This window comes from Mus caroli, unplaced genomic scaffold (genome assembly GCF_978045245.1).
Source record: "Mus caroli unplaced genomic scaffold, Mus_caroli_1 scaffold_20, whole genome shotgun sequence".
In the NCBI taxonomy this organism is placed as follows: Eukaryota; Metazoa; Chordata; class Mammalia; order Rodentia; family Muridae; genus Mus; species Mus caroli.
Window position 1 is genome coordinate 15,126,545 of NW_028227275.1, and position 26,707 is coordinate 15,153,251.

General features: G+C 40.7%; 1 protein-coding gene across 6 annotated transcripts in view; it reads right to left on the minus strand.

Annotated features, from left to right (window-relative positions):
- Gbf1 (golgi brefeldin A resistant guanine nucleotide exchange factor 1) overlaps positions 1 to 26,707 on the minus strand; it is a 129,802-nt gene that overhangs the window by 99,082 nt on the left and 4,013 nt on the right. For all 6 annotated transcript variants that reach the window (XM_021152101.3, XM_021152100.3, XM_029472353.2 and 3 more), the window contains exons 2-3: positions 19,682 to 19,787; positions 12,724 to 12,790 (exon numbers count right to left, since the gene is read on the minus strand). In XM_021152101.3, the coding sequence (XP_021007760.1) occupies positions 12,724 to 12,790; positions 19,682 to 19,777 (163 nt within the window). In that variant the 5' untranslated portion in view covers positions 19,778 to 19,787. The remainder of the gene's footprint in view (positions 1 to 12,723; positions 12,791 to 19,681; positions 19,788 to 26,707) is intronic.

The window sequence follows — 26,707 nt, forward strand, 5'->3', positions numbered from 1 at the left end:
AAGTGAGAGGGAAGAACAAATAGAGTAGATGGACAATAGATCTATGAACCTTATCTGTGATTATAGAAATTATCAATGTCATAGCCAGTGTAGAGGCACACGTATGTAATCCCAAACACTTGGGAAACAGAGGCAAGAGAATCTCCATTAGTTTGAGGTCAGCCTGCCCACTGTTTAAAATGCCACCCCTGGGATCCTGGATAGTATATGCAGCATCTGCTCTGGCCGAGCAGACCGGGAAGAAGTTTTCCTCCATAGCTTCTGTTTGGTTCCTGCCCTAAGTTCCTGCCCTCACTTCCCTCAGTGATGGACTGAGAGCTGCAAGGAAAGACAAGCCTCTTCTCCCCACGTTGCTTTGGTTGCAGCGGTTTATCACAGCCATGGACATGGAACTAACACATAAACCAGAACCAGGAGAGGCACTGCGTGACAGAACTGAACTTGTTGTTTTGGGGTGACTATGGAGGAGTTTAGAACTTTGGGCTAGAAAAGCCACTGAATGCGTGTTTGGAGCTTAATGAGATGATGGTAGAAACAAAGTCTGCAGACAACGGAGCCTGGCTTGTGAAATTTTAATGGAAAATTTCACAGGTCCTTCAAGACTATTTGAGAGACTGATATTTTGAATTAAGAATCTGTTATTCTGGTTATCTGAGGCTGTGACTAACATAAGAGGCCAAAACAACTAGAGTGAAATCTTGGCTTTGCTGGGACAATTGATAATGGTCACCTGGGGCTGAAGAATCAGCTGTGATTAAGAAGAGACCAGTATTATTGATGCAAACTCTTCTGGAAAGTGTCTCCAGGTGGTACTGCTTTTGAAGACTGAAGGGATCATGGAGAATAGCTGAGACTTAACACTGTGAATGTGCAGGCTCAGCTGCAGTGAAAGTAGCAACGATGAAGTGATCATGGAGAGAAGGTAAGGCTTGGCAGCCTGTGGCAGGGCCACAGTCCCTGAAGAGAGCTCAGAAGGAGCTTTTGGTAAAGGCTCAGCCGAGTTGCATCATTTTGAAGATGCCAGTACCACAGAAGGAACACCAAGGACAGCAGCAATTGTGGAGTAGAACCATCCTTCGCCTAGGAGACAAGCAGTATGTGCTGTGGATGACAGAGCTAGAGAAGCAGACTTAAGCAAGATTCTGTGGAGCCCAGAGGACCTTGACTGGGTCCCAGACATCAAGCACTGAACTTTGCACACTTGAATTTGAAGTTTTGCTTTGATTTCAATGTAGCTGTATCCTGGTTCTTAAGTCTTGGAATAAGAAAACATGTAACTTATTTTTTATTTTACAGGAGCCCACAGTTTAGAAACTGTGAACTTTCAGAGTCTCTCTGAAAACTGTGGTGTTTTAGGGAGATGTTGGATATTTTATTTATCATCACCATTATTATTGGGCATGGTTTCTCTATATAGCTCTGGCTGTCCTGAAGTCACTCTGTACACCAGACTGACTTCAAATTCAGAGATCTGCCTGCCTCTCCCCCTCAAGTGCTGGGATTAAGGTGTGCTCCACTACTACCAGGTATTTTTGGATATTTTAGAGAAACTGAAATTTTAAAGTGAATTTTTAAAGACTGTGGGACTTTAAAAGTTGGAATTTATTTTTATTAGATATTTTCTTTATTTACATTTCAAATGTTATCCCCTTTTCTGGTTTCCCCTCGGAAAACTCCTATCCCCTTCCCCCTCCCCCTGCTCACCCACCCAGTTGGAATGTTTTATATTGTGATATTAATATAAACATGGCATCTTAGGGACAAGGAAGGAAGGAGAAGCTAATAGTAATGTGTTTGTGGGTCAAATTGACAAGTGGTCAACTGTCCTGGTTGCTTTCTATCAACTGGGTAGAAGAAATCAATTAAGAGAAAATGCCTCCATAGGATTTCCTAGGAGCAAATCTGTGTGGCATTTTCTTTATTAAGATTGATATGGGAAGGCCCAGCCCACTGTGGGCAATGCTACCCCTTAGGCATGTGGCCCTGAGCAAGCCACCAGGAGCAAGCCAATAGGAAACATTCTTTCATGGCCTCTGCTTCAGCTCCTGCCTCCAGGTTCCTGCCTTATTCTTGCAATGATGAATGTGACCTCAGAGATGCAAGATGAAATAACCCCTTTCCTCCCTAATTTGCTTTTGGTCACAGTGCTTTATCACAGCTATAGAAACCTAGCTTAGACAAACATTAATGGTAAATTACTGAATCATTAAACTTCTTAAACTTGATCATTTTACTTAGATTAAGTGAAATATCTTTGTTCTTACGAAACATACACTGAAGTGTCAAGGTGCATATGATTAATTTCTCAAATAATTTAGAAAAAATAACTGTATAGTGAGAAAGAAGACAATAAAATCAACTAGCAAAAGGGCCTATGGGGGACATCAGTATTAATTTTACAACTTTCTTGCAAATTTGAAATCACTGGTTGGGCATGATGGTACAAGCCTGTCGCCGCAGCATTGGGAAGGGAGGACAAGGCAGAGGACTGCCATGGGTCTAAGGCTAGCCTGAGCTACAGAGTAAGTTCTAGGCCAGCCTTAGGTACTGTACGACTCAATAAACCACAAAACAAACAGACAAACATTTCAAAGCAAGATTCCAAAAACTACATATTACTATCGGTTGCTCTGATAAAAATGTCTTAAAAACTCAATTAGGTAAATGGGGGTGAAATAATCTCTGGTGTAGAAACAAGCCAACTTCCTCTTTCCCTCTGGTCTTTGGAGAAAAATTATACCGACATAAACATTTCCCTTATCTTCCTTAGTCCACACACAATCCAGTTTTATGTTATTACTTGAGCCTGTAGTCTACCTAGAACCCTGGAAATATCTCCCATTCCCTACATATATAACAATTCCATCAAAGCAGGCATTATTCATTTTTTTCTTCATAGAATGTAGAAAACAGAATGAGTCTTTAAACCCTGAAAGGAAACTGATTAAGATGCTAAGCTGGTGCTCAACTGGGAGGATTAATGAGCCTTATTTGGATTCTGACAACAGAAGTCCATTTTCCCTGCAAATGTTTCCCTACAATCTCTGTCCAGGTGAGCTGAGCCAAGGACTTTTTCCCTGGGCAGAGGTAACTAGGATCCTTCACCAAAGTCATCAGGCCTGCTCATAAAATGTGTTTCCTTATAGTGAGTGCTAACAATGAACCACAGATGTACATTTATACCAGAGGAGGATGACGGGGGGAAGAGAAAAAATAGGAAGAGGAGGAGGAAGAAGAGAAGGAGGAAGAGGAAGAAAAAGAGGAGGAGGAGGAAGAAGGGGGAGGAAGAAGAGGAGGAGGAAGGGGGTTAGAAGAGGAAGAGGAGGAGGAGATAAATAAATAGTAGGGGGGACATCCTGACAACACTCTTTTGGATTCCTTGTCCAAGAAATAATACTGCAAATCCAAAACAGTCCTGGGAGCAGGGTGAATTAAACTCTGCCAGGCTTCCAACTGTTTTGAGTATTATCAACAAAAATACAGCTTGACTATAACCCTTTCCTTCCTCCTTCCTTTCTTTCTTTCTTTCTTTCTTTCTTTCTTTCTATTTTTTAGCACGTGTGTGTGTGTGTGTGTGTGTGTGTGTCGGAAGTTTACACTAGGTATCTTCCTTGATCTCTTCTTTATTTTCTGGAACAAAGTCTCTCACTGAACCTGAAGCTCACCAACTGGCTAAACTGGCTGGCCCTTCCACCCAGGCATCCTGTTTCCACATCTCTAGAGCTGAGATTACCAACCCATGCCATTGTGTCTAGCCTTCTACCTGAGTCCTAGGGATCCGAGCTCAGAGCCTCAGACTTACATGGCAAGCACTTTACCAAATGACCATAACCCAGGCTCTGAATGAAATAAAATAATATTTGCCCTTATTAATAACATGTGATACACCAATAGCTTCTACTTTATTTTCCCACTTCCTCATTAATGTTACCTGCTTTATCAAAAAGCATGAAGTACTCAAAAAGGCATGTTAATAGAACAAAGTAACTAGCCAGTCTAAAGATGATTTCACTGGTCAAACTTGAAACAACTTAAATATTAGTAATACCTGATTACTTATCAGCATTGACTAATTATAAGTCAAATAAGAAAAAAATAAATTTGACATCAATAATGGTCATTATTTATATGAACTTTCTGTTCTGAACACTTATTAAAACCAAGAATTAAAGGTTTACCATGCCTTTCTAGGGAAAAATTTTGGTTTATTCTCCAGTTAAAGAGGAAAGCAATTGTTCACAGAGAACGCCAAGTAGTAAATGCAAAATGAATGATAGAGTTAGAAAATCATAACTATCTATGATCTACTAAATAAATATAAATTAAAATAATTTTAATAAAATAAAAAATAATAATTAGGAGGTAAGCTGGAAAAATGAGCTGCTCGGTAAAGAGCACATGCTGCAAACTCTGACAAGCTGCATTTGGTCCCTGGAATACAGGTAAAGATATAAAAAAATTACAAAGTAACAATAAAAATAATTCATTAATTAGAATTGGGTAAGAGATGCCACACACCTCATTGTTACATTATAATTCACTATGGGAAGCAATCTGAAAATATTGTTTTAGCTCACTGTAAGACAGTCATGACATCACCTCAGTTCCTGTTTTGTTAAGTCAATTTAGTGCCAGCTTTTTGTTAAAGATTATTTTTATTTTTTCTGTGTATGTGCATTTGGCCTGCATAGATACATATGTGCACCATGTGAGTGCTTGGTGCCATGGATCTCCTGGCACTGAGTTACAGACAGCTGTGAGCGGCCATGTGGGGACTGAGTGTGGGAGGTGAGCTCTAGAGCACAGTAGCAGCCAGTGCTCTTAACCGCTGCGGTGCTGCTCCAGCCTCAGGTGCCAGTTTCCTTAAACCTGCTGTTTATTCAAAGAAAAAGAACATTCATGTGGAATGAGGTGTTTTCCAGTTTTGTTTTATTTTTCTGCCAATTAATTATTTAAAAACAAAAATAACTAATGGAAAACACCAATATCAGGGAAATCTTATTTGTTCCTATTTTTAAAGGACTTTTCTCAATTCAAGGCCAATCCTATATAACACTGAAGCCCTCTTGGTCCTTTACCTATTCCATCATGTCCCCAGCTACCCTTATCCTCCATTTCTTAAGCTGCTTTCCGGGAAATGGGACACGTGGAAGCAAGTGCATGGGTGACAACAGGAAGTCCTTCCTCCTGCAGCACATCTGGCTCTTCCCTCCAACCCAGTGATGGTTTATTATCCTCTGATGCAGACTCTCAGACTCCTTCCAAAACACCCACAGTTCACACAGGAGGCAATAATGTGAACTCCACAGCTGACAAGTAATGGCTCAGGAAGCATGAAACAAGGGAATGTCAGTGTGCTCTGTGCACATGTGGCAGCCCTTCAGAACATGACCTACAGTCGCAGCAGTGGCTAACAGAAGGCTGGTGCTCCAGAAGAGACTTTCCATGAGAAGCTAGCCAGAAGGCATCCAGCAGCACTTGTCCATCCAAGTCCAAAAGGCTATAAAACAAAGGCTACAGAAAAGGGTAGTCAGTGCCTGTTGACTTCCTGAGGCAGAAGTGAGACCACAAAGAAGTCAGAGCTTCTCACCTACCCACCTACCACGAATTTCTAAAGCGGTCTGAGCTAACGGGTTCTATTTTGTATTTTGCTATATAGCTAACTGTCTTTTAATGGTTCATTCTTTCCACAAGCATACCCTATACTATTTCAGAAACTAGGCTGATTAGTGACCATCCCATGAACATGAGGCAGGGAGAGAAGGTAGAGTTAAAACAAACCTTTCATTATCTTTCCTGCTTAAAACTCCACATTGATTGGATTTCAAACATTTGGCTTTCTGTAAATCCTTTTGGCATTTGCCCAGAGTTTGAGTGGGTGTAGAAGAAAGAGTTTACTACCTCCTTGTTAAAAACAAAAGAGCAGCTGGCTTTCCCTCCTTTATGCAACTGACTGCTGACACAGCAAGTTGGGCATATACCCAGGGCGACACTCAGCCCTCAGGAGAAACAGTGCTAAAGAACAGAGAAGATGCACCTAACCCTCAAGAGACTGAGGCCCAGGGAGTGGGGAGGTCTGAGGATGGGGGTTGGGACATCCTCGTGGAGATGGGGGAAAGGAATTATGGGTGTGGAATAGTCGGAGGGTAGACTGGGATAAAGTCTGAAAAAAAAAAAAAAGGCGGCAAAGGCAATAAAAGCAACCCTAAGGAGTCTTACACCTGACACCTGAGGCCATCCTGCCACAATGCCTACAGACTATGCTAGAACGTGCTCAGGTACCTCTGCTACCTTTTTTTTTTTACTTTGAGAACTAATATATTAACAATGCCCTTTGTAGTATTATTATTAATTATTATTATTCCCCTTTATAATTAGATATAGTAAAAACAAAACAAAACAAAACAAATAAACAAATATTCCTACCAGCCAGACTTGCTTCTGTAGGCTGTGTGACTGGGTATTACCACGAGTAAAGGCAGAGCTGTACCCCAAGAAGCAACACTATACAGAACCCTCTCCTTCCCTTTCCCTTTCCCTTCCTCCTTCGGAGACAGGCTCTCACTATGAGCTCATCCTTTCCTGGACCTGTAAAATCCGAAACCCTGTCTCGAAAAAACAAAAAAAATAACAACAACAAAAAAAAAACAGGCTGGTCTCAAACTCATGACGCAGCCGCTTCAGTCTCCCGTGTTATAACAGGCACGCATCACCACACCCGCTATCTAGTCTCAAGGGTCTTCATTACCCCGTCATATGTGTGCGTGTCTGTGTCGACATGAGCTGATGAGCATTGAACCAAAGCTCACCATTGGCCATCTTCTGTTGTTCTTCACCTGAATTTTGAGGCAGGATCTCGTAACCTTTTTTTAACAAGGTCTCATTTTGTTGCTCCATCATGATTTGAACTGCTGAGCCTCAGCAGTTCTGCCTCTACTTCACAAACAGCTGAAAATATAGTTACTGTGCCTAGTAATCAAGCCACACTCTAACATGCTCATCAATCTTATGTTTTGTCTGTGTGTGTGTGTGTGTGTGTGTGTATGTATGTATGTAAATATATACTACATTTTTATATATCATCTTATGTTTTATTATAAACCAAGAAAGTAAATAAGTGGTATAGGAAATACATATATTTGGCCAACTTTGCCCCTTCCAATATTCAGTCATTTATATAAATTTATCTGACAAACCTGGTTCTTTTAATTTCCTCTAAAAAGAAACAAAAATAGTTTTCTGTTATACCTTGAAAATTTAAAAGTTCAATTCTTGCCAGACATAGTGATATACACCTTTAATCTCAGCACTCAGAAGACAGAGGTAGAAAGACATCTGCATTCCAGGGTAGCCTGATCTACATAGTGAATTCCACCAGCCACACCTACATAGTGAGACCCTGCCCCAAAACAAAGCAAAACAAAAAGTTTACTTCAGGGCTGGTGAGATGGCTCAGCAGGTAAGATCGACGGCTGCTCTTCCAAAGGTCCTGAGTTCAAATCCTAGCAACCACATGGTGGCTCACAACCATCCGTAACGAAATCTGGTGCCCTCTTCTGGAGTGTCTGAAGACAGCTACAGTGTACTTACATATAATAAATAAATACATACATACATACATACATACATACATACATAGATATTTTTAAAAAAAGTTTACTTCAGTTCCAAGTGAAGGGAAGTCAATGGCTCACTCATGGTTCTTCATGGGCTATCTAATGATCTATTACTCTGCTATTCCGCAAACTAGAGACACCTATAGAAAAAATGAATATATACATTCAATCTATACAGGAAATAAATCTAGTGACCTAATATAATGTGTTCAATCATTTTCCTGACCCTTACTCCTAGGGTAATCAGGCATCCTTGAGCAGCTCTTTTCTACCTAGGCAGCTATTTCTAAGAGGTCTGGGCCAGACAGGTGTTAAGTCATAGTTCCTCCCAGATTGGCTTCCAGACTCTGTTTAAATGTTCTCTGAAACCTCTGGAGGGTAGATGTACTCAAACCTCCTAGCTCAGATTCTGAATTCAACAAGCTTGAGGCAGACTGTACCCTACAGGTGTGTTTGTCCAAGATAAACTATATTTAAATAAACTCCAACACACTCACTTTCTCCGGGCACCTGCCTCTCCCTCTTAAACTCAAGTATGTCAGAGTTCCTGCTATCCCAGTTAGCTCAGTAAAAAGATAGCCTATCACTGAGATGTATTCTATGCAATCCACTGAAACATCTAAATTGTGGCCTATAACAGCTTTACAAGCTGTTTTCAAGCCACCTTGAAAAACACAACCTTTATTCATTCTTCTTGAGTTGTTACTCAGATCAACAACAACAACAACAAAAATGGCAGCAAGCTAGACATGGCAACAGAAACCTGTAACCAAGCACATGGGAAAATAACCCTGTGCTAAATAAATAGTAAGACCAAGTCAAAGAGTGAGAGAAGGAGGGAAGGTGGCCGCCAACTGTCCTCATTCACTGTCATCCTCTCCACATCTTGGAAGCATTATACGGAACAGATCAGAGATCTCAAGTCATTTCAGAGTGGTTTGACAGCCATTAGTCTTGTAACACCAGAGGCTACAAAAACACAACATTTGGTTCACCATACACAAACACCATGGTTCTCACACTCTCTCAGTTATTTTATATACAAACATTCATATATATATACATGCATATATGGTATATATATATATATATATTTGGAGATATATATTTACACACACACACATATATACACACATATATATATATGAATGAATAAGAAGTCTTCTTCAAAAAAGAAATCTTGTAAGAAATTTTTGTTATGAATTTTAGAATATTTCTTTCTGATGAAAATCCAAGATTTTTCTAGCAAAGAATCCCTTTGTAGATGTAATTTACAAATTTGTGAACACACAAGAACACAAACATACAGAGGAGGTGCTTGAAGACCTCTTAAGAAAAAGGACAACCTAAATGTGGATACAAATAAGCACAGCCAAACACCACAAATCATAACTGAATAAAATTCATTCCATAAAAGTATACTACATGAAGGTATTAAGACTTACAAAGACTTACCTAGTCTGGCAAAAAATTATCCAAAGATCACAAACCATGTCAGCTAGAATCACTGTTCTCAACTGTTATCTTTTTTCAGACCTAAAACCAAGAGCAGTATCAGAAGCCCTGACACCTGACCTTTCTGTTACGGCCCATTCCATGCCACAGATCTTACCACAGGTTCTAGCTTGAACATAACTCTAGTATTTTGCCAGAGCCCCATAAGATTACTAGAATGGTAAAAGGAAATGTATTACTGGAATGTGAAGCTATGGCAGTGTTTGGGCAGATTTAAAGGTCACATAGGGGCAAAAGGGCCACTCCCACTCCCACAGTGGCCCTTTAGCCCCTAAGCCCAGGATACCCCCAGCCCTGCAGGCAGCACAGAGTTAACTACCCACCCGCTCTAAGAAGCACAAAGGTACATCACTGCAACATGTCTAACATTTACATTGCCTCTCTCTGCTCATTAAACAGGTTTTGGTTAAATAATGAACAAACTGTATTACAGACTCCGATGAGAATTCCAAAATTATAAATCAACTGGGAAAGCCCAAAGGAGCAGACAGACAGGGAGGGGGGAGAAGGATAATATTGACTAATATAAAGGGCGCAGCTTGACAGTGGATATTCCTGCCACACCTGATCAAACATACTCTGTGGGGGGAGGGGAAAGAGAGCAAGAGAGGGGAGATGGGACAAGACAGCCTGAAATTTGCATCCGGAAAAGATTAAAAGGGATTCTTTGGGGATAGAGAAAATACATAATATATATTACTATAAATGCAAAACTGTACTAAAAGCTAACTCAAATGTCAAAGATTACAGCTTGAATAAATTTAAATATAAAAGCCATGTGCTTCCTTGAGTTAATGAGAGAGACATAAAAGGACAAAGTGGGCCAAGAGGCTGAACAGAGCCTTATGCTGCCTTTGCTGGGCAATGGGTCCAAAGCTCAGCCATGACTACACTCAAAGGCTTCCCTCCAGCATTCTCAGCCCTGAGACATGTGAATTTATCAGTGTTTTAATTTTACGTTTAATTTGTTTTAAATGAACTATGAAGCGGGGTGGTCCACACCCACAGTCCCAGCCACTGAGGAACTTAGCACAGCATCACTTGAGTCCAGAATCCAAAGCGAACCAGAGGAGCACAGCTGGGGAGCACAGCAGAATGCTGACTACAGTTTAAAAAAACAAGTTTTGAGCTAGAATTCACATACTATGAAATCTATCCTTGTAAAGTATACAATTCAGTATACAATTTCAGAGTTATGGAACCATAAAACACTTTCTTTGCCCCTTAAAAAACCACTCACAGTCCTAGAGAGCATACCTCTGCTTTCAGAAGAACTTCCTGAAACCATCCCAGGAGCCTGTAATGACTGAGGGAGCAGTCAGGTCCCCACCACTGACATTTTTTAGTCAAAGTAAAAATATAAAAATTCTGCACTTTTAATTGTAGGGCATTTAGTCATCCCAGTTTGTGTGACTCCTGACACAAATATTTTCTAAAGATACACATCTGTGAGAGTAAGTGGTTTGGACTCAACCAACTTCACTGGAGACACGGTTCTTATTTCCTTAGACAGGAAATGTACGTGTGTTGTATATATGCAAAAGTTTCTATGCTTACCAAAAAAAAGGGAAAGTTTTGAGCCAGAACTGGTAAAGTCATCACTCAAGAATTACATGTGATCATGAGCTGCTTGTTGACATGAGTATTGGGAACAGAACTCGGGTTAACCACTAAGCCACTACCTATATTTGATGTTTCAAGATCATTCTTTTTGGTTTGTTTGTTTGTTTGTTTGCCACTAGGGATTGAACCCAGGATCTCATGAATGTGAGGCAAACGTACTAACATTGAGCTGTATCTCTGATCCATTTGAATTTTTTTTTGTTTGTTTGTTTTAAGACAGAGTCTCTGCTGGCCCTGAACTCATTCTATAGCCTAAACAGGTCTTAAATTTTCAATCCTAGCCAGGCGGTGGGACACGCCTTTAATCCCAGCACTTGGGAGGCAGAGGCAGGTGGATTTCTGAGTTTGAGGCCAGCCTGGTCTACAAAGAGAGTTCCAGGACAGCCAGGGCTATAGAGAAACCCTGTCTCAAAAAAAAATTTTTTTTTCAATCCTCCTGCCCTAGGCCTGTACCACCATTCCTGGATTGTTTGTTGCTTCCTTGTTTAGGACAGGGCCTCATTTTATAGCCCAGACTCTCCTGGAACTCAGTATACACACAAAGTCCCTTGTACTGTGTAGTCGAAGTAACAGAGGAAGGAAGCCTCAGCCCTGTGTATGCTCCTTATTCTTCACTATGTGGCTCAAGCTGGCCTCAATCTCACGGTACTCCTGTCTCAGCCTCCTGAGTGCTTGGATTACAGGTGTTAGCTAGCCCCCAGACCCGGCTTACAGATCTAAAGCCTTTCAAAGTAAAAGGTGGTCCTTGATAGTGACTTCCATCTTGGGAAAACAACTAAGAATTGTTCTCCAAACTTTCTCTTGTGTTTCTCAAAAAATGAGGACATTTTTCATTTATTGTTTGTTTAGTTTGTTGAAGTCTAAATACTATTCAATTATGGTCTGAGATATACTACCAGCTAACAGGATTCCAGGGCTACACTACAAAACCACAGTTCTAAGACATCTAAGACTCCCTTTCCATCTGTATTGGGGGGAAAACCACAAGAGTAAAAGAAGAACAATAACTAACAACAACAAACTCACAGGAATTGATTGTTTTCCTTTTATTACTCTCTTCTCCCACACACAATAAAAGGCCTTTTATACATACAGTCTCCTCTAATTAAATGTACCAGGGCAATGGAAAACATGGAAAAGAGCACTAAACCAGGTGTCAGCAGCCTAAAACTTACTCCATCCCACCTCTGAGAATGAACTAGCTAAGTCACTTTAGGTGTATTGTTTGTTTGTTTGTCTGTCTGTCTGTCTATCTGCCTGTTTCATTTGAGATAGGTCTCTTCTTACAGCTTAGGCTGGCCTAAAACTAGTATGTAGCTAAAGGATGATATTGAATTTCCCAACCTCTTGACTCCTCTCAAGACCTGAGCTCACAGGTCCATGCTGATGTGGGCATCCACCATACCCAGTTTGATGGGCATCAGGACTGCATCTAGGGCTTATTTGTGAGAGATGAACACTCTACAAACTGAGCTACCCCACTTGCCTTCAGCTCCATCGATTTGCTTTCTTTCATTAAAGGAGACAACATTGTGATTGCCTTCTTCACACACCTGGGGAAAACTTAGCAAGGGTAATAAATATGGAAGTGGCTTTGAAAACTCTAAATGTGATTATTACATAAAGCTGATTTGACTAGGAAAATAAAAATCAAAGGACCTGAGAACATAGGAAGACTAAAAGATTGGCAAGCTTTATCCATGAGCCAAATCTGACTCGCTACTTTTTAAAAAAGAAATTATACACTTCTCCTATACATCTTATCTATGACTAGTGAACTCCACAGGCAGAGGTGAGCAGCTGAGCTGCACACAACCTTTGTAAAGCCTGAAGTGTTTACTATATGGTCCTGTCTTTGTTCCATTTATTTGTCCCATATGATCCGTTATATGAAAATTTTATCTATCCCTGCAGTAAATCAAATTCATGTATTTCTCCCATTACACTGTTTCCTACACGTGGGCCTTACCTGTCACACTGTTTAAGACCTCTTTCAGGTGACTGAAACTGTGCAGAAGGGGATCCCGTTCTTCATCCTAGGAAATCATAGGTCAAGAAAAAAATGATTAGTCCAAGATAGAAAAGAGAAAACAAAAGATCAAAACTCTTTCTCTAAATCCAACCAGAACATTTAGTAAGTTTTCCTTCTGAGGGAAGAAACTTAGCCATAGCTCCTTGCTCTCTTATTTCGGAGGCACTGGGAGTTTACGGAAAATAAGTTCTTCAGTGCTAGCCTAGAACCCAGTTTCTTTTATTCTCTTTAATATTTCTTACAGTTTATTTACTTTGTATGCATGTGCATATGGGGTGGAGGTGGCACGCCATGGTTGGCCTCAACCCAGCTTCTCCTGTGAATCACATCCCATATGGGAGTCACCTAACTAAATGTGGGGGGTCTTGAAATTTTTAGCAACAGCAATGTTTCTGAATACAGAATGACCAAATTTTAATTCAAAATCCCAGAATGATGAATGCATGGTGTTTCAGCTATATCCCCCAAGCTGCCTTTCCCTACTTCACCACTGGCAGCCACTGCTCTAATCAGCATATACTTTGCATTGCACATGCCACACCTTGCATTACAATGAGCATGCCTGAAACACAGCACCTCAGATTTCAAACCGGGATGTCTGATGAGCTGCAGTATTTTCACTGTACATACAAAATGTTCTGCCCTTCTAGAAGCATAATGTAAGTTTAGTTATGGAAAAAAAAGACTTTAAAGATATTTTCTACTGTCACTCCTCAGGATGTAGGTATCAAATTAGTATGTCTTTGTATTATATTTTAGAATGTTTGGTTTTAAAATTGCCGTTTGTGTTACTAACAAGCTTCACTTAAAAAAAAAAAAAATCAGGCAGGCGGATTTCTGAGTTCAAGGCCAGCCTGGTCTACAGAGTGAGTTCCAGGACAGCCAGGGCTACACAGAGAAACCCTGTCTCGAAAAACCCAAAAAAAAAAAAAAAAAAATCACGAGCCAGGTGTGTCAGCGCACCCCTTTAGTCCCAGCACTCCGGAAGCAGAGGCAGTTGTATCTTTGTGAGTTCGAGGCCAGCCTGGTCTACAAAGTAAGGACAGCCAGCCAGGACTGTTTTGAAAAACCAGAAAAAAGAAAAAAAGATCATGAAATGAATCTTGGCTTAAGATGACAAAAGGATTTCCAACAATTTCTGAAATGTTCCTTAACATACTTCTTCTGCCTTTGTGTACTACATATTTATGCAAAATTGCACTGTCAGCATTAAAAATTACAAAATAAAATAAAATAACTATCAACTCTGAAGAGCAGTGACAACGTTCTACATCCTCCTGTACTCAGCCATGGCTTAATTCTTTATGTAAGAATATGTAAGTACATAGACCTCATTAGTATGCAAATCTGCTTTAATCTTTAATAAACAGTAAGATTATATGTATAGCAAAGAATGTTTTTAGAACACTCGTTTGTTTTGTCCATGCATGTGTGCACACAGCCACTCATGCCTTTAGAACATGTATTTGTTTTGTCCATGCATGTATGCACACAGCCACTCATGCCTTGAGCCCGGCCTGCAGGACTTGCTTCTCTCCTTCCACTGTGTTCTAGGGATCAAGGTTGAGTCACCAGGCAGAGTGGCAGGCAACTCTACACTCTAAGCCATCTCAGAATTATTTTTAAATAAATTTCTTTATGATGTACTATCAATATATGTTTTATTTGCCTGCCTGTTTACATATCTAGATGCCCCAGGGTGTTTTAAATTTTCTCACACAAAAAGGGACTGACATTAAAAAAAAATGGCCAACATTATTTATCTAAGTGTTTGTATATATAAACCCACATGTCTGTACTTTTATTCCATATATACACATGATAAAAATATGTATTAGAACTTTCTAACTTGATAAGAATATATAAACTATTTGGTGAGTATGTTTGAAATGTTCCTATGTCAATTCAAAAATATCAATTAGGGGGGCTAGAGAGATGGGTTAGCAGGGAAAATGCTAGTTAGAAAGCACTAAACTTGTTTTTATAATTGCGCCAAAATGTTTTACATCAATTCCATTAAATATACATAGATACACAATAAATATGCGTGTATATATATACATTATATATATAATATATATACACACATACATACACACAACAAGAAGCTAACTTTATAACTGTATGTGAGAGGGTACAATAAAGAAACTGCAGACATAACCACTCTTTGAGGAGGAGAGTTTGTATTTGAATAAGAGAAAGTGAATATCCATAGACATCTGGAAGAGTCCAGAGCCAGAGAAAAGAGAAACGTACTGAGCATGGCAGTGCTAAAAAATGGGAGAGAATAGTGGAGATAGCAAAACAGACACAGCAAGAGAGAGCATGGGAGCTTAGGATAGCAGAGGTGGGCAAACCATGCAGAGTGTAAGGAGAAGGGGGAGTAGTTGAGGAAGGAGCTCCTTTTGGGGATGAAAACCAAACCAAATCAAAACAAACCAAAACAAGTAAAACACTTTACAAGCTCCTTAAGAATGCTGGCTTTTATCTAATAGCCAGAAATCCTTCTATCGGTCAGCCTGAGCTCATTATGGGCATATGGACTTCCTGAGACCTAATAATAACTAAGTTTCTTACCCATCCGATTGTAAGATAAGGTCTGCTCCATATGCAGAAGCTTGCAGACTCCACTGTATAGAATTGTGATCACCCAGCTGTACTTATGTATTATCAATAACTAACCTAATTTGAATGAATTTGATTACTTAGCCCTAGGAAATTTAAGTCTTTCTGATGTTTCTAGGAATTCTAAAGTAGTCCCAAATATGAACTTAATTTATTAAGGAGACAGAGAAACAGTACAGCAGCTGAGTTGGACTCCCAGCACCCACATCCAGCTGCTTATAACTACCTGTAGCTCCAGCTCTAGAAGAGCGGACACCTTCTTCTGGCCTCCTCAGGTACTTCAAGCACTGTATGCACATGGGCATGCGTATGTGCGGGCATGAACACACACACATATATAAACATATACATAAATAAAAAATAGATTTATAACTGGGTGGCCGTGCCACACTCTTTTATTTCCAGCATCTGGGAAGCAAAGGCAGGCAAATCTCTGAGTTCAGGGCCAGCCTGGTCTACTGAATGAGTTCCAGGACAATCAAAGCTACATGGAGAAACCATGTCTCAGAAAAACAAAACAAAACAAAAAAATTATAAAAATGAGATGGGACTGAAGAGATGGCTCAGCAGTTAAGAGCACTGGCTACTCTTCCAGAGGACCCGTGTTCAATTCTCAGCTGTGACAGCTCACAATTGTTTGTTACTCCAGGTTCAGGGGACCTGGAACTTTCATACAGAAATACATGCAGGCAAGAAAGACATCAATTCACATAAAATAAAGATAAATAAACATTTTTAAATTTTTCAAATAAAGCTTTTGAGAGCTTTCCCTAGCTCACTACCTGTGAGGATTTGACTGACAATGTCTCAAAAGCTCAGATATTTAAACTGGCGGCACTGTTTGGGAAGATAGTGTTACAGGAAGTTAGTCAGTAGGGGTGGGTTCTGAGAATTCATGTCCCACTTCCAGTTTACCCTCTGCTTCATACTTGTAGCTGAAAATCTCTCTCTTAGCCTCTTGCTCTGGTCATGTACCACCACCCTCCAATCCCACCATATGAACTCTTTCCCAGGAAGTAAGACAAAGGAGACTCCTTCCTGAGTCTCCTTTGTTTTGGTTTACATTGTGTGTGACAACGTGTCTTGCTTGCATGTATGTATGTGCACTGTTTGTGCCCTCAGTGCCCACAAGTCAGAAGAGGAATCAGGGACTGGAGAGATGGCTCAGCCATCCACAGGGCACTTCAAAACCATCTCTAACTCCAGTCCCAAGAAATATGTTTTCTTCTTATCATAGACGGTAATCTTTCTAATGTTTCTAGGTATGCTAAAGTCCCAAATGTCAATTTAATTTACAAAAATATCAGGCATATATGGCACATAGAGACATAGAAGCAGACAAAATATCCATTTACATAAATAGGTTTTTTTTTTTTTAATTTTAAAAGAAAAGAGTATTGGATTCCTGAAACTGGAGTTACAGACAGTTGTAAGCCTCAATATGGGTGCTGGGAATCTCAGCCAGGACCTCTGGAAGAGCAGTCAGTGCTCTTAACCCCTGAGCCATCTCTCCAGCTCTAGACATGGAGTTTTTGGGTTTTTTGCTTTTCTGTTTTAAACTTCTATTGTATGTATGGATATCTTGCCTGCGTGTATATCTGTGCACACATGTGCCTAGTGCCCATGAGACCAAAAGTGGACATTAGATTCCCTGGAACTGGTGTGGGTACTAGGAATCAATCTGGGTCCTCTGAAAAGCAATAAGTGTTCTTAAACAGTGAGCCACGTCTACATCCCTGCTTAGTGCTCTATCACAGCAGCAGACAAGTGACCAATGCACCAGCCCACTCCCAGTATCAAGAGTGCTGGGCGTGGCGCACACCTCTAATCTCAGCACTTGAGAGGCAGAGGCAGGTGGATTTCTGTGAGTTTGAGGCCAACAAAGCAAGTTCTAGGATATCCAGGGCTACACAGAGAAACCTGTCTCCAAAAAGGAGTGGTTTCCCTTTCTTAATAAAGTGTCTCTATTTTCACTTCATGTATATATACATTCTATACATGTATGTGTGTGTATACAATGTGGACATCTTTTGGGTTAAGCCTGTAAATCTGATGCCAGCTGGAATAAAACAAAAAACACAAGTGTTCTTGCATACCAACAACTGGAAACATGACTACTGTTTTAATGGGGGAATTTTCCACCTTCATTTTATTTGTGTGTACGTGTATGTAAAGGCACACTCATATAGTAGTCAGTGGCAGTCAGTTCTTTTCTTCCACCAGGTGGTCAGGTATGGAGTCTGAATGAAAATGTGCAGCTTCTCTCTGTCTGCTGCCTAAGGACCAGGATGCAGCCCTCAGCCACTGCTCTAGAACTATGTCTGCTACCATGTCTGCTCACTCTGTAGACCGCCATGATAACAGACTAACTATACACCCGCAATTAAATGCTTTCTTTCCTAGGACCTGCTCTGGTCATGAAGTCTCTTCACAGCAATGGAACAGGGATTCATACATTAGGTTTTAGCCACTCTCCCACCTTGCCAGCCCTAGGTTGTTGTTAGCCTGCAAATATTTTTCAGATAGCCTACAATATAATGGATTTCAACTAGAGGGTTGTGGGGATGCATACCTGCAATCCTAACACTTGGGAAATGGGGGCAAGATCAGTTTAAAGACAGCCAGCCTCACCTACACATTAATCCCCACTGCCCTCTCCCATCCTCCTAGCCATTCTAGCTGACCCTCTACTCCCCTCAAGTAGACTGCCTTCTCTTTCTTTTGGGCTTGGTTTGTTTGTTTATCATGTATAATATGTGTACTTCACATGCACATGTCGAAGTCAGAGGAGAACTTTGTAGAACTGTTTCTCTGCTTATTTTTAATGTAGGTTTCAGGGATCAAACTCAGGTTATCAGGATTTCATCCACTAAGCCATCTTACCAGCCACTGTTTTTATGGTTGTTATTTTTAATTATTCTTTTCCATTTGGATATGTGTATGGTATGCATGTGTATATACATACATGTTCACAGACATGTGGAGGCCTGAAGTTAATATTGGGCATCTACCTCCATCATCCTCCCACCTTATCCTCAGAGGCTAAGCTCTCAAACAACCCCAGAGCTTACTAGTATGACTAGTCTACTAGCTAGCTTGCTCCAGGTATTCCTGCCTCTGCCTTTCAAGGCTCAGATTACAAGCTTTACCCACTCAGTCACTTCACCAGCTCTGGATAACCACTAATCCTTTACATGAGTGCTGGGGATCCAACCTCTAGGCCTATTGCTTGCGCAGCAAGGGTGTTTAACTGCTAAGTCATCTCCCTAGCCCATGCCCTTTTAAGATTTATTTTAATTCAGTGTGTGTGTGTATGTCTTCATGAGTATATAGTATAGTGTACAGGTACCCAAGAAGTCTAGAAGAGGGTATAGGATCACCCAGAACTGAAGATAGAGTTGTGAGTTGCCCAATATGAGTGCTCCAAACCAAACTTGGTCTACTGGAAAATTACTACAGAGCCATTTTTACAGACCTAAACACCCACCCACTCCTTTATTTTTGGTTTTTAACACAGGGTCTCAAACGGCTCAGGTTGGCTTTGAACTTACTATGTAGCCAAAGCTAGCCTTGAATGTATGATCCTTTTGCTTCTACTTCCAAGTGCTAGGATTACAGGAATACACCACTACAGCCAGCTTGTTCCCTCTGTGCTTTCATGTCACATGGATTCTATTGTTCTCTTTTCTCCCTCCTTCTATCAGGACCTGTCTTATTAGGGTTTCACTGGTGTGAAGAAACAATCAGGGCAACTCTTATAAAAAAAAAAAACATTTCATTGGGGCTGGCTTACAGTTTCCAAGGTTCAGTCCATTATTATCATGGTGGGAAGCATGGTTATTGTGCAGGCAAGCAAGGTGCTGGAGGAACCAAGAGCTCTATATCTCTATCCACAGGCAGCAGAAGACTGTCACACAGGGCGTAGCTTGAGCTTATATAAGACCTCAAAGTCTCACACAGTGAAGACACTCCACAATGACATATTTCCTCCAACAAGGCCACACCTACTCCAACTAAACCATACCTCCTAATTGGGCTACTCCCTATGAGCCAAGCATTAAAACATAAGAGTCTTAGAGGTCATACCTATTCAATCCACCACAGGACCTATTCCTTCCCTTTTACATCCCCTTTCTTCTTTCATCATGCATACACACACACATACACACACAACACACACACACACTCCTCCCTCCCACCTTAGTTGATCATTTTAACCAAGGATGAGATGTCCATAATTCAGTGACCTGTCTGCCCATTCCCCACTTACCAGTGGTATATGGGTGCTCCATCGGGCATTTCGTTTGATGGCCCCAACAACAATGTTAATTTCTCCTTGAATGATGTAAATATTCTTATCCACCATCCTGACAAACCTACCGGAACAGTTGAAGAGAAAAGATTGGTTAATATTTTTCCTTTTCGAGGCTGTTTGGTTGGTCGGTTGATTGGTTCATTGGTTTCATTTTGAAACAGGGTTTCCTCTGTGTGCAGCCCTGGTTGTCTTAGAACTCACTCTGTAGACCAGGCTGGCCACCATCCCAAGTGCCGAGATTAAAGGCTCACATGGCAACGCCTGCCTTTTCCCTTCTATTTCATGTATACAAATGTTGAGCCTGCAAGTATATGAGCCACCATGTGGGTGTTGGAAATCAAACCTGGATCCTGTAGAAGAGCAACCAGTTCTCTTAACCAATGAGCAATCTCTTCAACCCCAAGATGGGGGATCATTTAAACGCCAGCCATGTATGGTGGTATACACCTGTAATTCTAGCCACGAGACAGGCTAAGGCAGAGGAACTAATTTATTATTGTAAATGCTCCCGAAGGAACTACTACAGGATTGTCTTTGCTGCCCAGAATAGCACTTATTTAATTATTTCTCAAGGTGAAAATATTGAAAAATGGAATTTCTCTTGGAAGACTAGGGATGTAGTTCATATGGTACAGTGCTTGCCTAGCACGCACAAAGCTCTAAGTTCAGTGCCCAGCCCCACTTACAGAAGACAGGCATGGTGATGAGCACCTGGAATCTAAGCCCCACAGTAGGTACAGGCAGACAATGCAGAAAAGGTGAAGTCATCTTTCACAAACGTAAACTGGAGACAACCTGGACACATGACACTTTTTCCCAGAAAATATTTTCTTAGCAGAGAGTATATCCTAGGAGTATGTAACAACAAATTTGCCACTTTCCATTGTTTAAAAACTCCTTAGAGACAGTATAGTTTACCCAAGAAACACTAGTACTTGTGAAGAAGCCAGCCTTATCTATGTGGTGACTCTCTCTGGGGGGTTGGGGGGGGGGGAGAAGAAAGAAAGAGAAAAATAGTTCACAACTACTACAAAGTAAAAAGAAAGTATCATAGAGTATGACTACTTACCTGTCTACTCTGTGTGTATAGACAAACCACCCATGTGAAACATGACATTTTTGTTTTTTAAATATGTAATATTTAGCATAACAAGGATACAGAGTCTATAATAGCCAGCATCCAGATTAGTGGAACAACTGAAGGCTCTACTTCCCAAACAAATCTTCTTGCTTTTGCCCATAACTCCTACTACTGCAAAACTGACGTTTATTAACTTTTTAACTCTTATTTCATTTATATGTACCTTTAAGTAATAGAAGCACAGTTAATATATTTTGTACAGATACATAGATAGTATATCCCAAGTACAGTATCTAAAGTTGGGTATGGTGGTCTACACCTTCAATCCCAACACATAGGAGGCAGAGGCAGAGGGAAAGGACAGTTTGGCCTACACAGTGAGTTCCAGAGCAGCCAGGGTTACACAGAGAAACTCTGTCTCAAAAATCATAAATAAATAAATAAACAAACAAACAAACAAACAACTGAGCTGGAGAAATGATTCAGCTCCCGGGACCCCACAGTGGCTCACAGCCATCCATATGCATACAAGGTACACAGACATATATGTAGGCAAAACACTCATACACAAAAAATTAAATAAATAAATTTAAAATTTTTGTTTTGTTTGGGTTTTTTTGTTTGTTTGTTTGTTTTTTTTTTTTTGAGACAGGGTTTCTCTGTATAGCCTGGCTGTCCTAGAACTCACTCTGTAGACCAGGCTGGCATTAAACTAAGAGATCCATTTGATTCCATCTCCCAAGTGCTGGGACTAAAGGTGTGAGCCACTATGCCCAGCAGTTGTTTTAATTTTAATCCAAGTAAATAAAGGGTCTAGGCAAGTATATACAAACTCACAGTCAGCTATCTAAAGAGAAAGTGCTTGGAAATTAGGGTATAATCAAACCTTTATCTGTACTGCTTTGATTTTTTTTTCAGAAGAATATTTTAGCTTATTACCAATATAAATTAAACACTAGTAATAAGAGAACTATTACTTCCATTGAGAAATTTTACAGTTCAATAGTATGAAAAACAAAACAAAACAAAACAAAACAAAACAAAAACAGGGCTGGAGAGATGGCTCAGCGGTTTAAGAACACTGACTGCTCTTCCAAAGGTCCTGAGTTCATATCCCAGCAACCACATGATGGCTCACAACCATCCATAATGAGATCTGATGCCCGCTTCTGGGGTGTCTGAAGACAGCTACAGTGTACTTATATATAATAAATAAATAAATAAATCTTTTTAAAAAAAAAACAAAAAACAAACAAAAAAAAACAAACAAAACCAAAAAACACTCCAACACAGAAAGTCACTGAGGAGAAACCTGCTTTCAGCTTGGAGTGCTGGAAAGCTGGCTTGGCAGTTCACAGCACAGGCTCCTTGTTCAGAGGACACAGGTTTGATTCCCAGCACCCATGTAGCAGTTAACAATCATCTATAACTGGGGACGTGGCACCCTCTTCTAGCCTCCAAGGGCACTAGGTAGTCGTGGTAAATATACATTGATGTAAAACACCCACACACATAAAATGAACTTTTTAAAGAAGCTATCTTTGCATGTTTTTTGTAAGATTTCTTATACAAGAAATGAAAGTCCTGAAAACCACCAAATTCAACACAGTGACGAGTCAGCCTTGAGAGGCAGAGGTAGGCAGATCTCTGAGTTTGAGGCCAGCCTCATCTATAGAGTGAGCCAAGGCTACACAGAGAAACCCTGTCTTGGGAGGGAAAAAAGAAAGGAAAAGAAAAGAAAATAGAAGAGAAGAAAAGAAAAACCCAACCAATTATCCACAGAAAGGAAGGAAGGAGATAGGGAGAAAAGAAGGAGGGAGGGGAAGGAAGGAGGAAGAGAGAAAAGAAAACCAACCAGATATCCACATACAGAATAAAGAAACTAAAACCCCATCTCCTATATCCCACAAAACAAAACAAAATAAAACACCCAACTTCAAACAAACAGAAACCTTACCATAAAGCATCAAACTCTGTTAGAGGAAAAGAGTCCAAGATAGAGGCGTATACAGGAACTTTCGATGGGGCTCTAGTCACACAAGAAATGAGGCCAATAACGAACAGATGAGAGCTCATGAAATTGGAAAAAAAAACTCTGAACAGCAAAGGAACCAGTTAACCGAGTAAAGAAACAGCCTACAGACTAGAAGAGAATATTTACTAGCTAGACATCTGGCAAAAGACTACATCTAAAATATACAAGAAATAAACAGCCCAGAGCCAGGGAGATGGCACAGTCAGAAAAGCATGAAGATCTGAGTTCAGATTCACAGATAAAATGCAAGTAAAATAAAAATGATGCCAAATAAAAGGCATGGCAGCAGGTACCTGTAACCTGCGTGCTGGGGAAGTGGACAGGAGGATCCCTAGGGCTTGCTGGCCAAGCCAGTCTCCTCACACAGAGGAGCCCGTCCACTAGAAGACCCTCATCCCAAAAAGCCAGGTGGAGAGAGCTGGAGAAGGACCCTTGGCCCTGACCTATCCTCTCCAAAGGCACATGTGCCTATGGACCACACAAGCATGCACAGCATACATGCTCACACACAAAGAAGGAAAACAGTCTCAGACAATCCAATCAGGAAGTGGGAGACACTTCTCAAAGGATGAACTATAAATGGCCAATAAGCATAAGAAAAATGTTCACCTTTATCAATCATCAGAGAAATGCAAATCAACACTGAGAATCATCTTCCTCCAATCAGAAGGGCAGTCATTAAGAAAACAAATAATGAAAAATGCTGATAATAATGTGGTCAAAAGGGAATTCTTCCTTATGCCTTTCTGGTAGTATGTAAACTAGTCTAGCTACATAGAAGTCAATATGGAGGTTCTTAAAACACTAACAACAGATCATCTACTCTGTCACTCCTGGGTATTTACCCTTAAGGACTGCTTCAAGCTACCAACCCTGACAACCCAAGTGTGATGCCCAAGGCTTACACAGTCAAACCTGAGAACCAGCTTCTGAAGATGTCCTCTGACCTCCACATACGCACCATGGCACATACACACAAATACACAAGGTAAGTAATTGTAATTTTTTCATTAGCAAGAGAAGCCTCGGGAAATGGATAGGTACTTGAAGCACTTGCCATGCATGTGTGAAGTCCAGAGTTCAGATGTCCTGAATCCACATAAATGCCAGGTGGGCATGGTAACCCACCTGTAACTCCAGCCTCAGAGGGCAGAAACAGGATTTTTGTTTGTTTGTTTGTTTGTTTGTTTTTTTCGAGACAGGGTTTCTCTGTGGCCCTGGCTGTCCTGGAACTCACTTTAGACCAGGCTGGCCTCGAACTCAGAAATCCGCCTGCCTCTGCCTCCCGAGTGCTGGGATTAAAGGCATGCACCACCATGCCCGGCTTAGAAATAGGATTCTTAAAGCAAGATGGCTAGCAATACTATAGGCAAGCTCTAGATTTGATTGAGAAACCCTGCCTTAGTAACAATATGGAAGATTATGGATGATTATGAATATCAACCTTGGAATTACACATACACACACATACATGTGCACATGCACAAACAAGGAAACATGCATACACACCATACACACATGAAAATGGAAAGAGTTAGCCTTTGGCATGGTGGCATACATCTTTAATCCCAGCACTCAGGAGGGAGAGGTAGGAAGATCTCTGTAAATTCAAACCCAGCATGGTCTATAAATCGAGGCCAGGACAGGCAGGGCTGTTACACAGAGAAACCCTATCTCAAAACACTGAAGTAAAAAAAGAAAAAAAAATAGAAAAAGTTAGCAAGAAATGTGAGTAGAACATGCACTTCATGAAAATACAAATAACAAATTAATAGTAAAGATTATTAGCTTCATTTATAATCAGCAAGATGAGCAGATTATAATAAACCAGGGATAGTGATGCACACCTTTAATCTCAGCACTTCGGAAGCAAAGGCAAGCAGATTTCAGTGAGTTTGAAGCCAATCTGACTTACACAGTAAGTTCTAGGCTAATCAGAACAACATAGTGAGATCCTGTTTAAAAAATTAAATTTAAAAAGATTATAATGAGAAACCATTTTAGACCTCCAAAATAGTAATAATGACAACAGATAATAATTTTAAAATAATGAAATGTAATCCCAGCAATTAGGAGGCTGGGGCAAGAGGTCTGTCAGGGGTTCAAGGCCAGCTTGGGCTACATAATGAGTTATAAAACAAACTGGACTAACTATCTCAAAAACACAAAACAATAATAATGATGAAATTTAAATCTGACCATACTTTAGTAAAAATCAAATGGCTAGAGGGTATGTAAACAGATACAATCTGTTTGAAGAACAATTCGGTATCATCATGCCAAGGTAAAGAACTTCTTCTCCTTCATCTCAGCAATTCTACTTCTGGGTCTAGTTCTCAGAGAAATAAAAAAAGCTGGCAAGGGTAAGGGTGGTGAGACTAGTAAGGCAGAGGGTGGGCAAATGCAAACTCACTCTGGGTGGTATAGTCTTGGTTGGTATTTTGTTTGTTTTTTAATGAGGATCTTGCTATATAACCCAGAGAGCCTGAAACTCAAATTTCCGTGCCTCAAGTGTCCCAAGTGGTGATGGGGTTTACAGGTGTGCAAACACACCAAGCTCCAGGTCACGTGCTCCCTCCGTGCCTTTGAAATGCTACCCCACTCTGTGCTGAATGTTCAGCTTTCCTCTTGTCCATTTTTGTAAACTCTTGCTCATTTCACATTAAAAGTCAATAGTTGAGCCAGATGTAGTGGCTCCCACTTTTATTCTCAGCACTTGGGAGGCAGAGGCAGGCAGATCTCTATGAGTTCTAGCTTAGTCTACAAAGCAAGTTCCAGGACCAAAAAAATTTTTAAAAAGTCAATAGTAGAGTTATACAAGACAGACTTGACTGTGTTCCCTACTTCTAGTTGACTGATTACAGTCAAGGCATTTGCTTTCTTGCTTTCTTGCTTTCCCCGCTCTCATCCCGTGTTGGAGACTGCACACAGGGCTACATGCAGGTTAACTAAGCACTGTACCACAAACTTATAACTCTTAACCAAGTTCCCTAGTCTTTCTGAGCCTTGCTTTACAGTTTTCCACAGTAGCTATATGTGGTAATTAGATGGGAGAATTAAGTATTCAGAGCTAGCTTGGGCTACAGTGAGATCTTGTCCAAAAGCAAAACAAAACAAAACCATACAAAATCCTACAATTCTCCACTGCAAAATGAAGACGCTTGCACTTGGGTGTGCTGGGAGTACCCAGCATGGCACTGAACGTTGCCAACATCTCCTGAACACTGTTTTTATGACAGTGTCTCCTCAAGAGTCTTCCTCAGCTAACTCACTCTCCTACACAGTATGAGCACATCTCTTTGGCCAGCACATAACCCTGTGTCCACAGCTCTTTTTAACCAAACCTCAGCTTAGACAGTGCTACATACCTGTATTCCTAGCACTGGGAGGCCAAGACTGGAAAACCACAAGCACAAGACCAGTCTGGGCTGCACAGTTGAGACCCTCTCTCAAAAAAATGAGGGGCTGGAGAGATGGATCGGTGGTTAAGAGCACTTGTTGCTCCTACAGAAGACCCAGGTTTGGTCCCCAGCATCCCCAGCACCCACACTGTGGTTCACAATCATTTGTATCTCCAGTTTCAGGGGATCCAACTCCCTCTTCTAACTTCCACCTGCACCAGACACAATAGCACACACATATGTGCAATCAAAATGCACTACCGGTATGGAGGAAGAACATACAAAAACCTTACTGAACACAAGAAAATTACACAAAGAGTGGGAGTTAAAGTAGAATCAAGAAAAAGCTGCTACTCTGATCTGACCAGCCACGGCTAGAAAATCCTCTCAAACCTGCTAGTTAGGTGACCAGTGTACCTTAGCTCTGGACGCCATCTCCTCCTTTGTGAAGATTGCTGAGACGA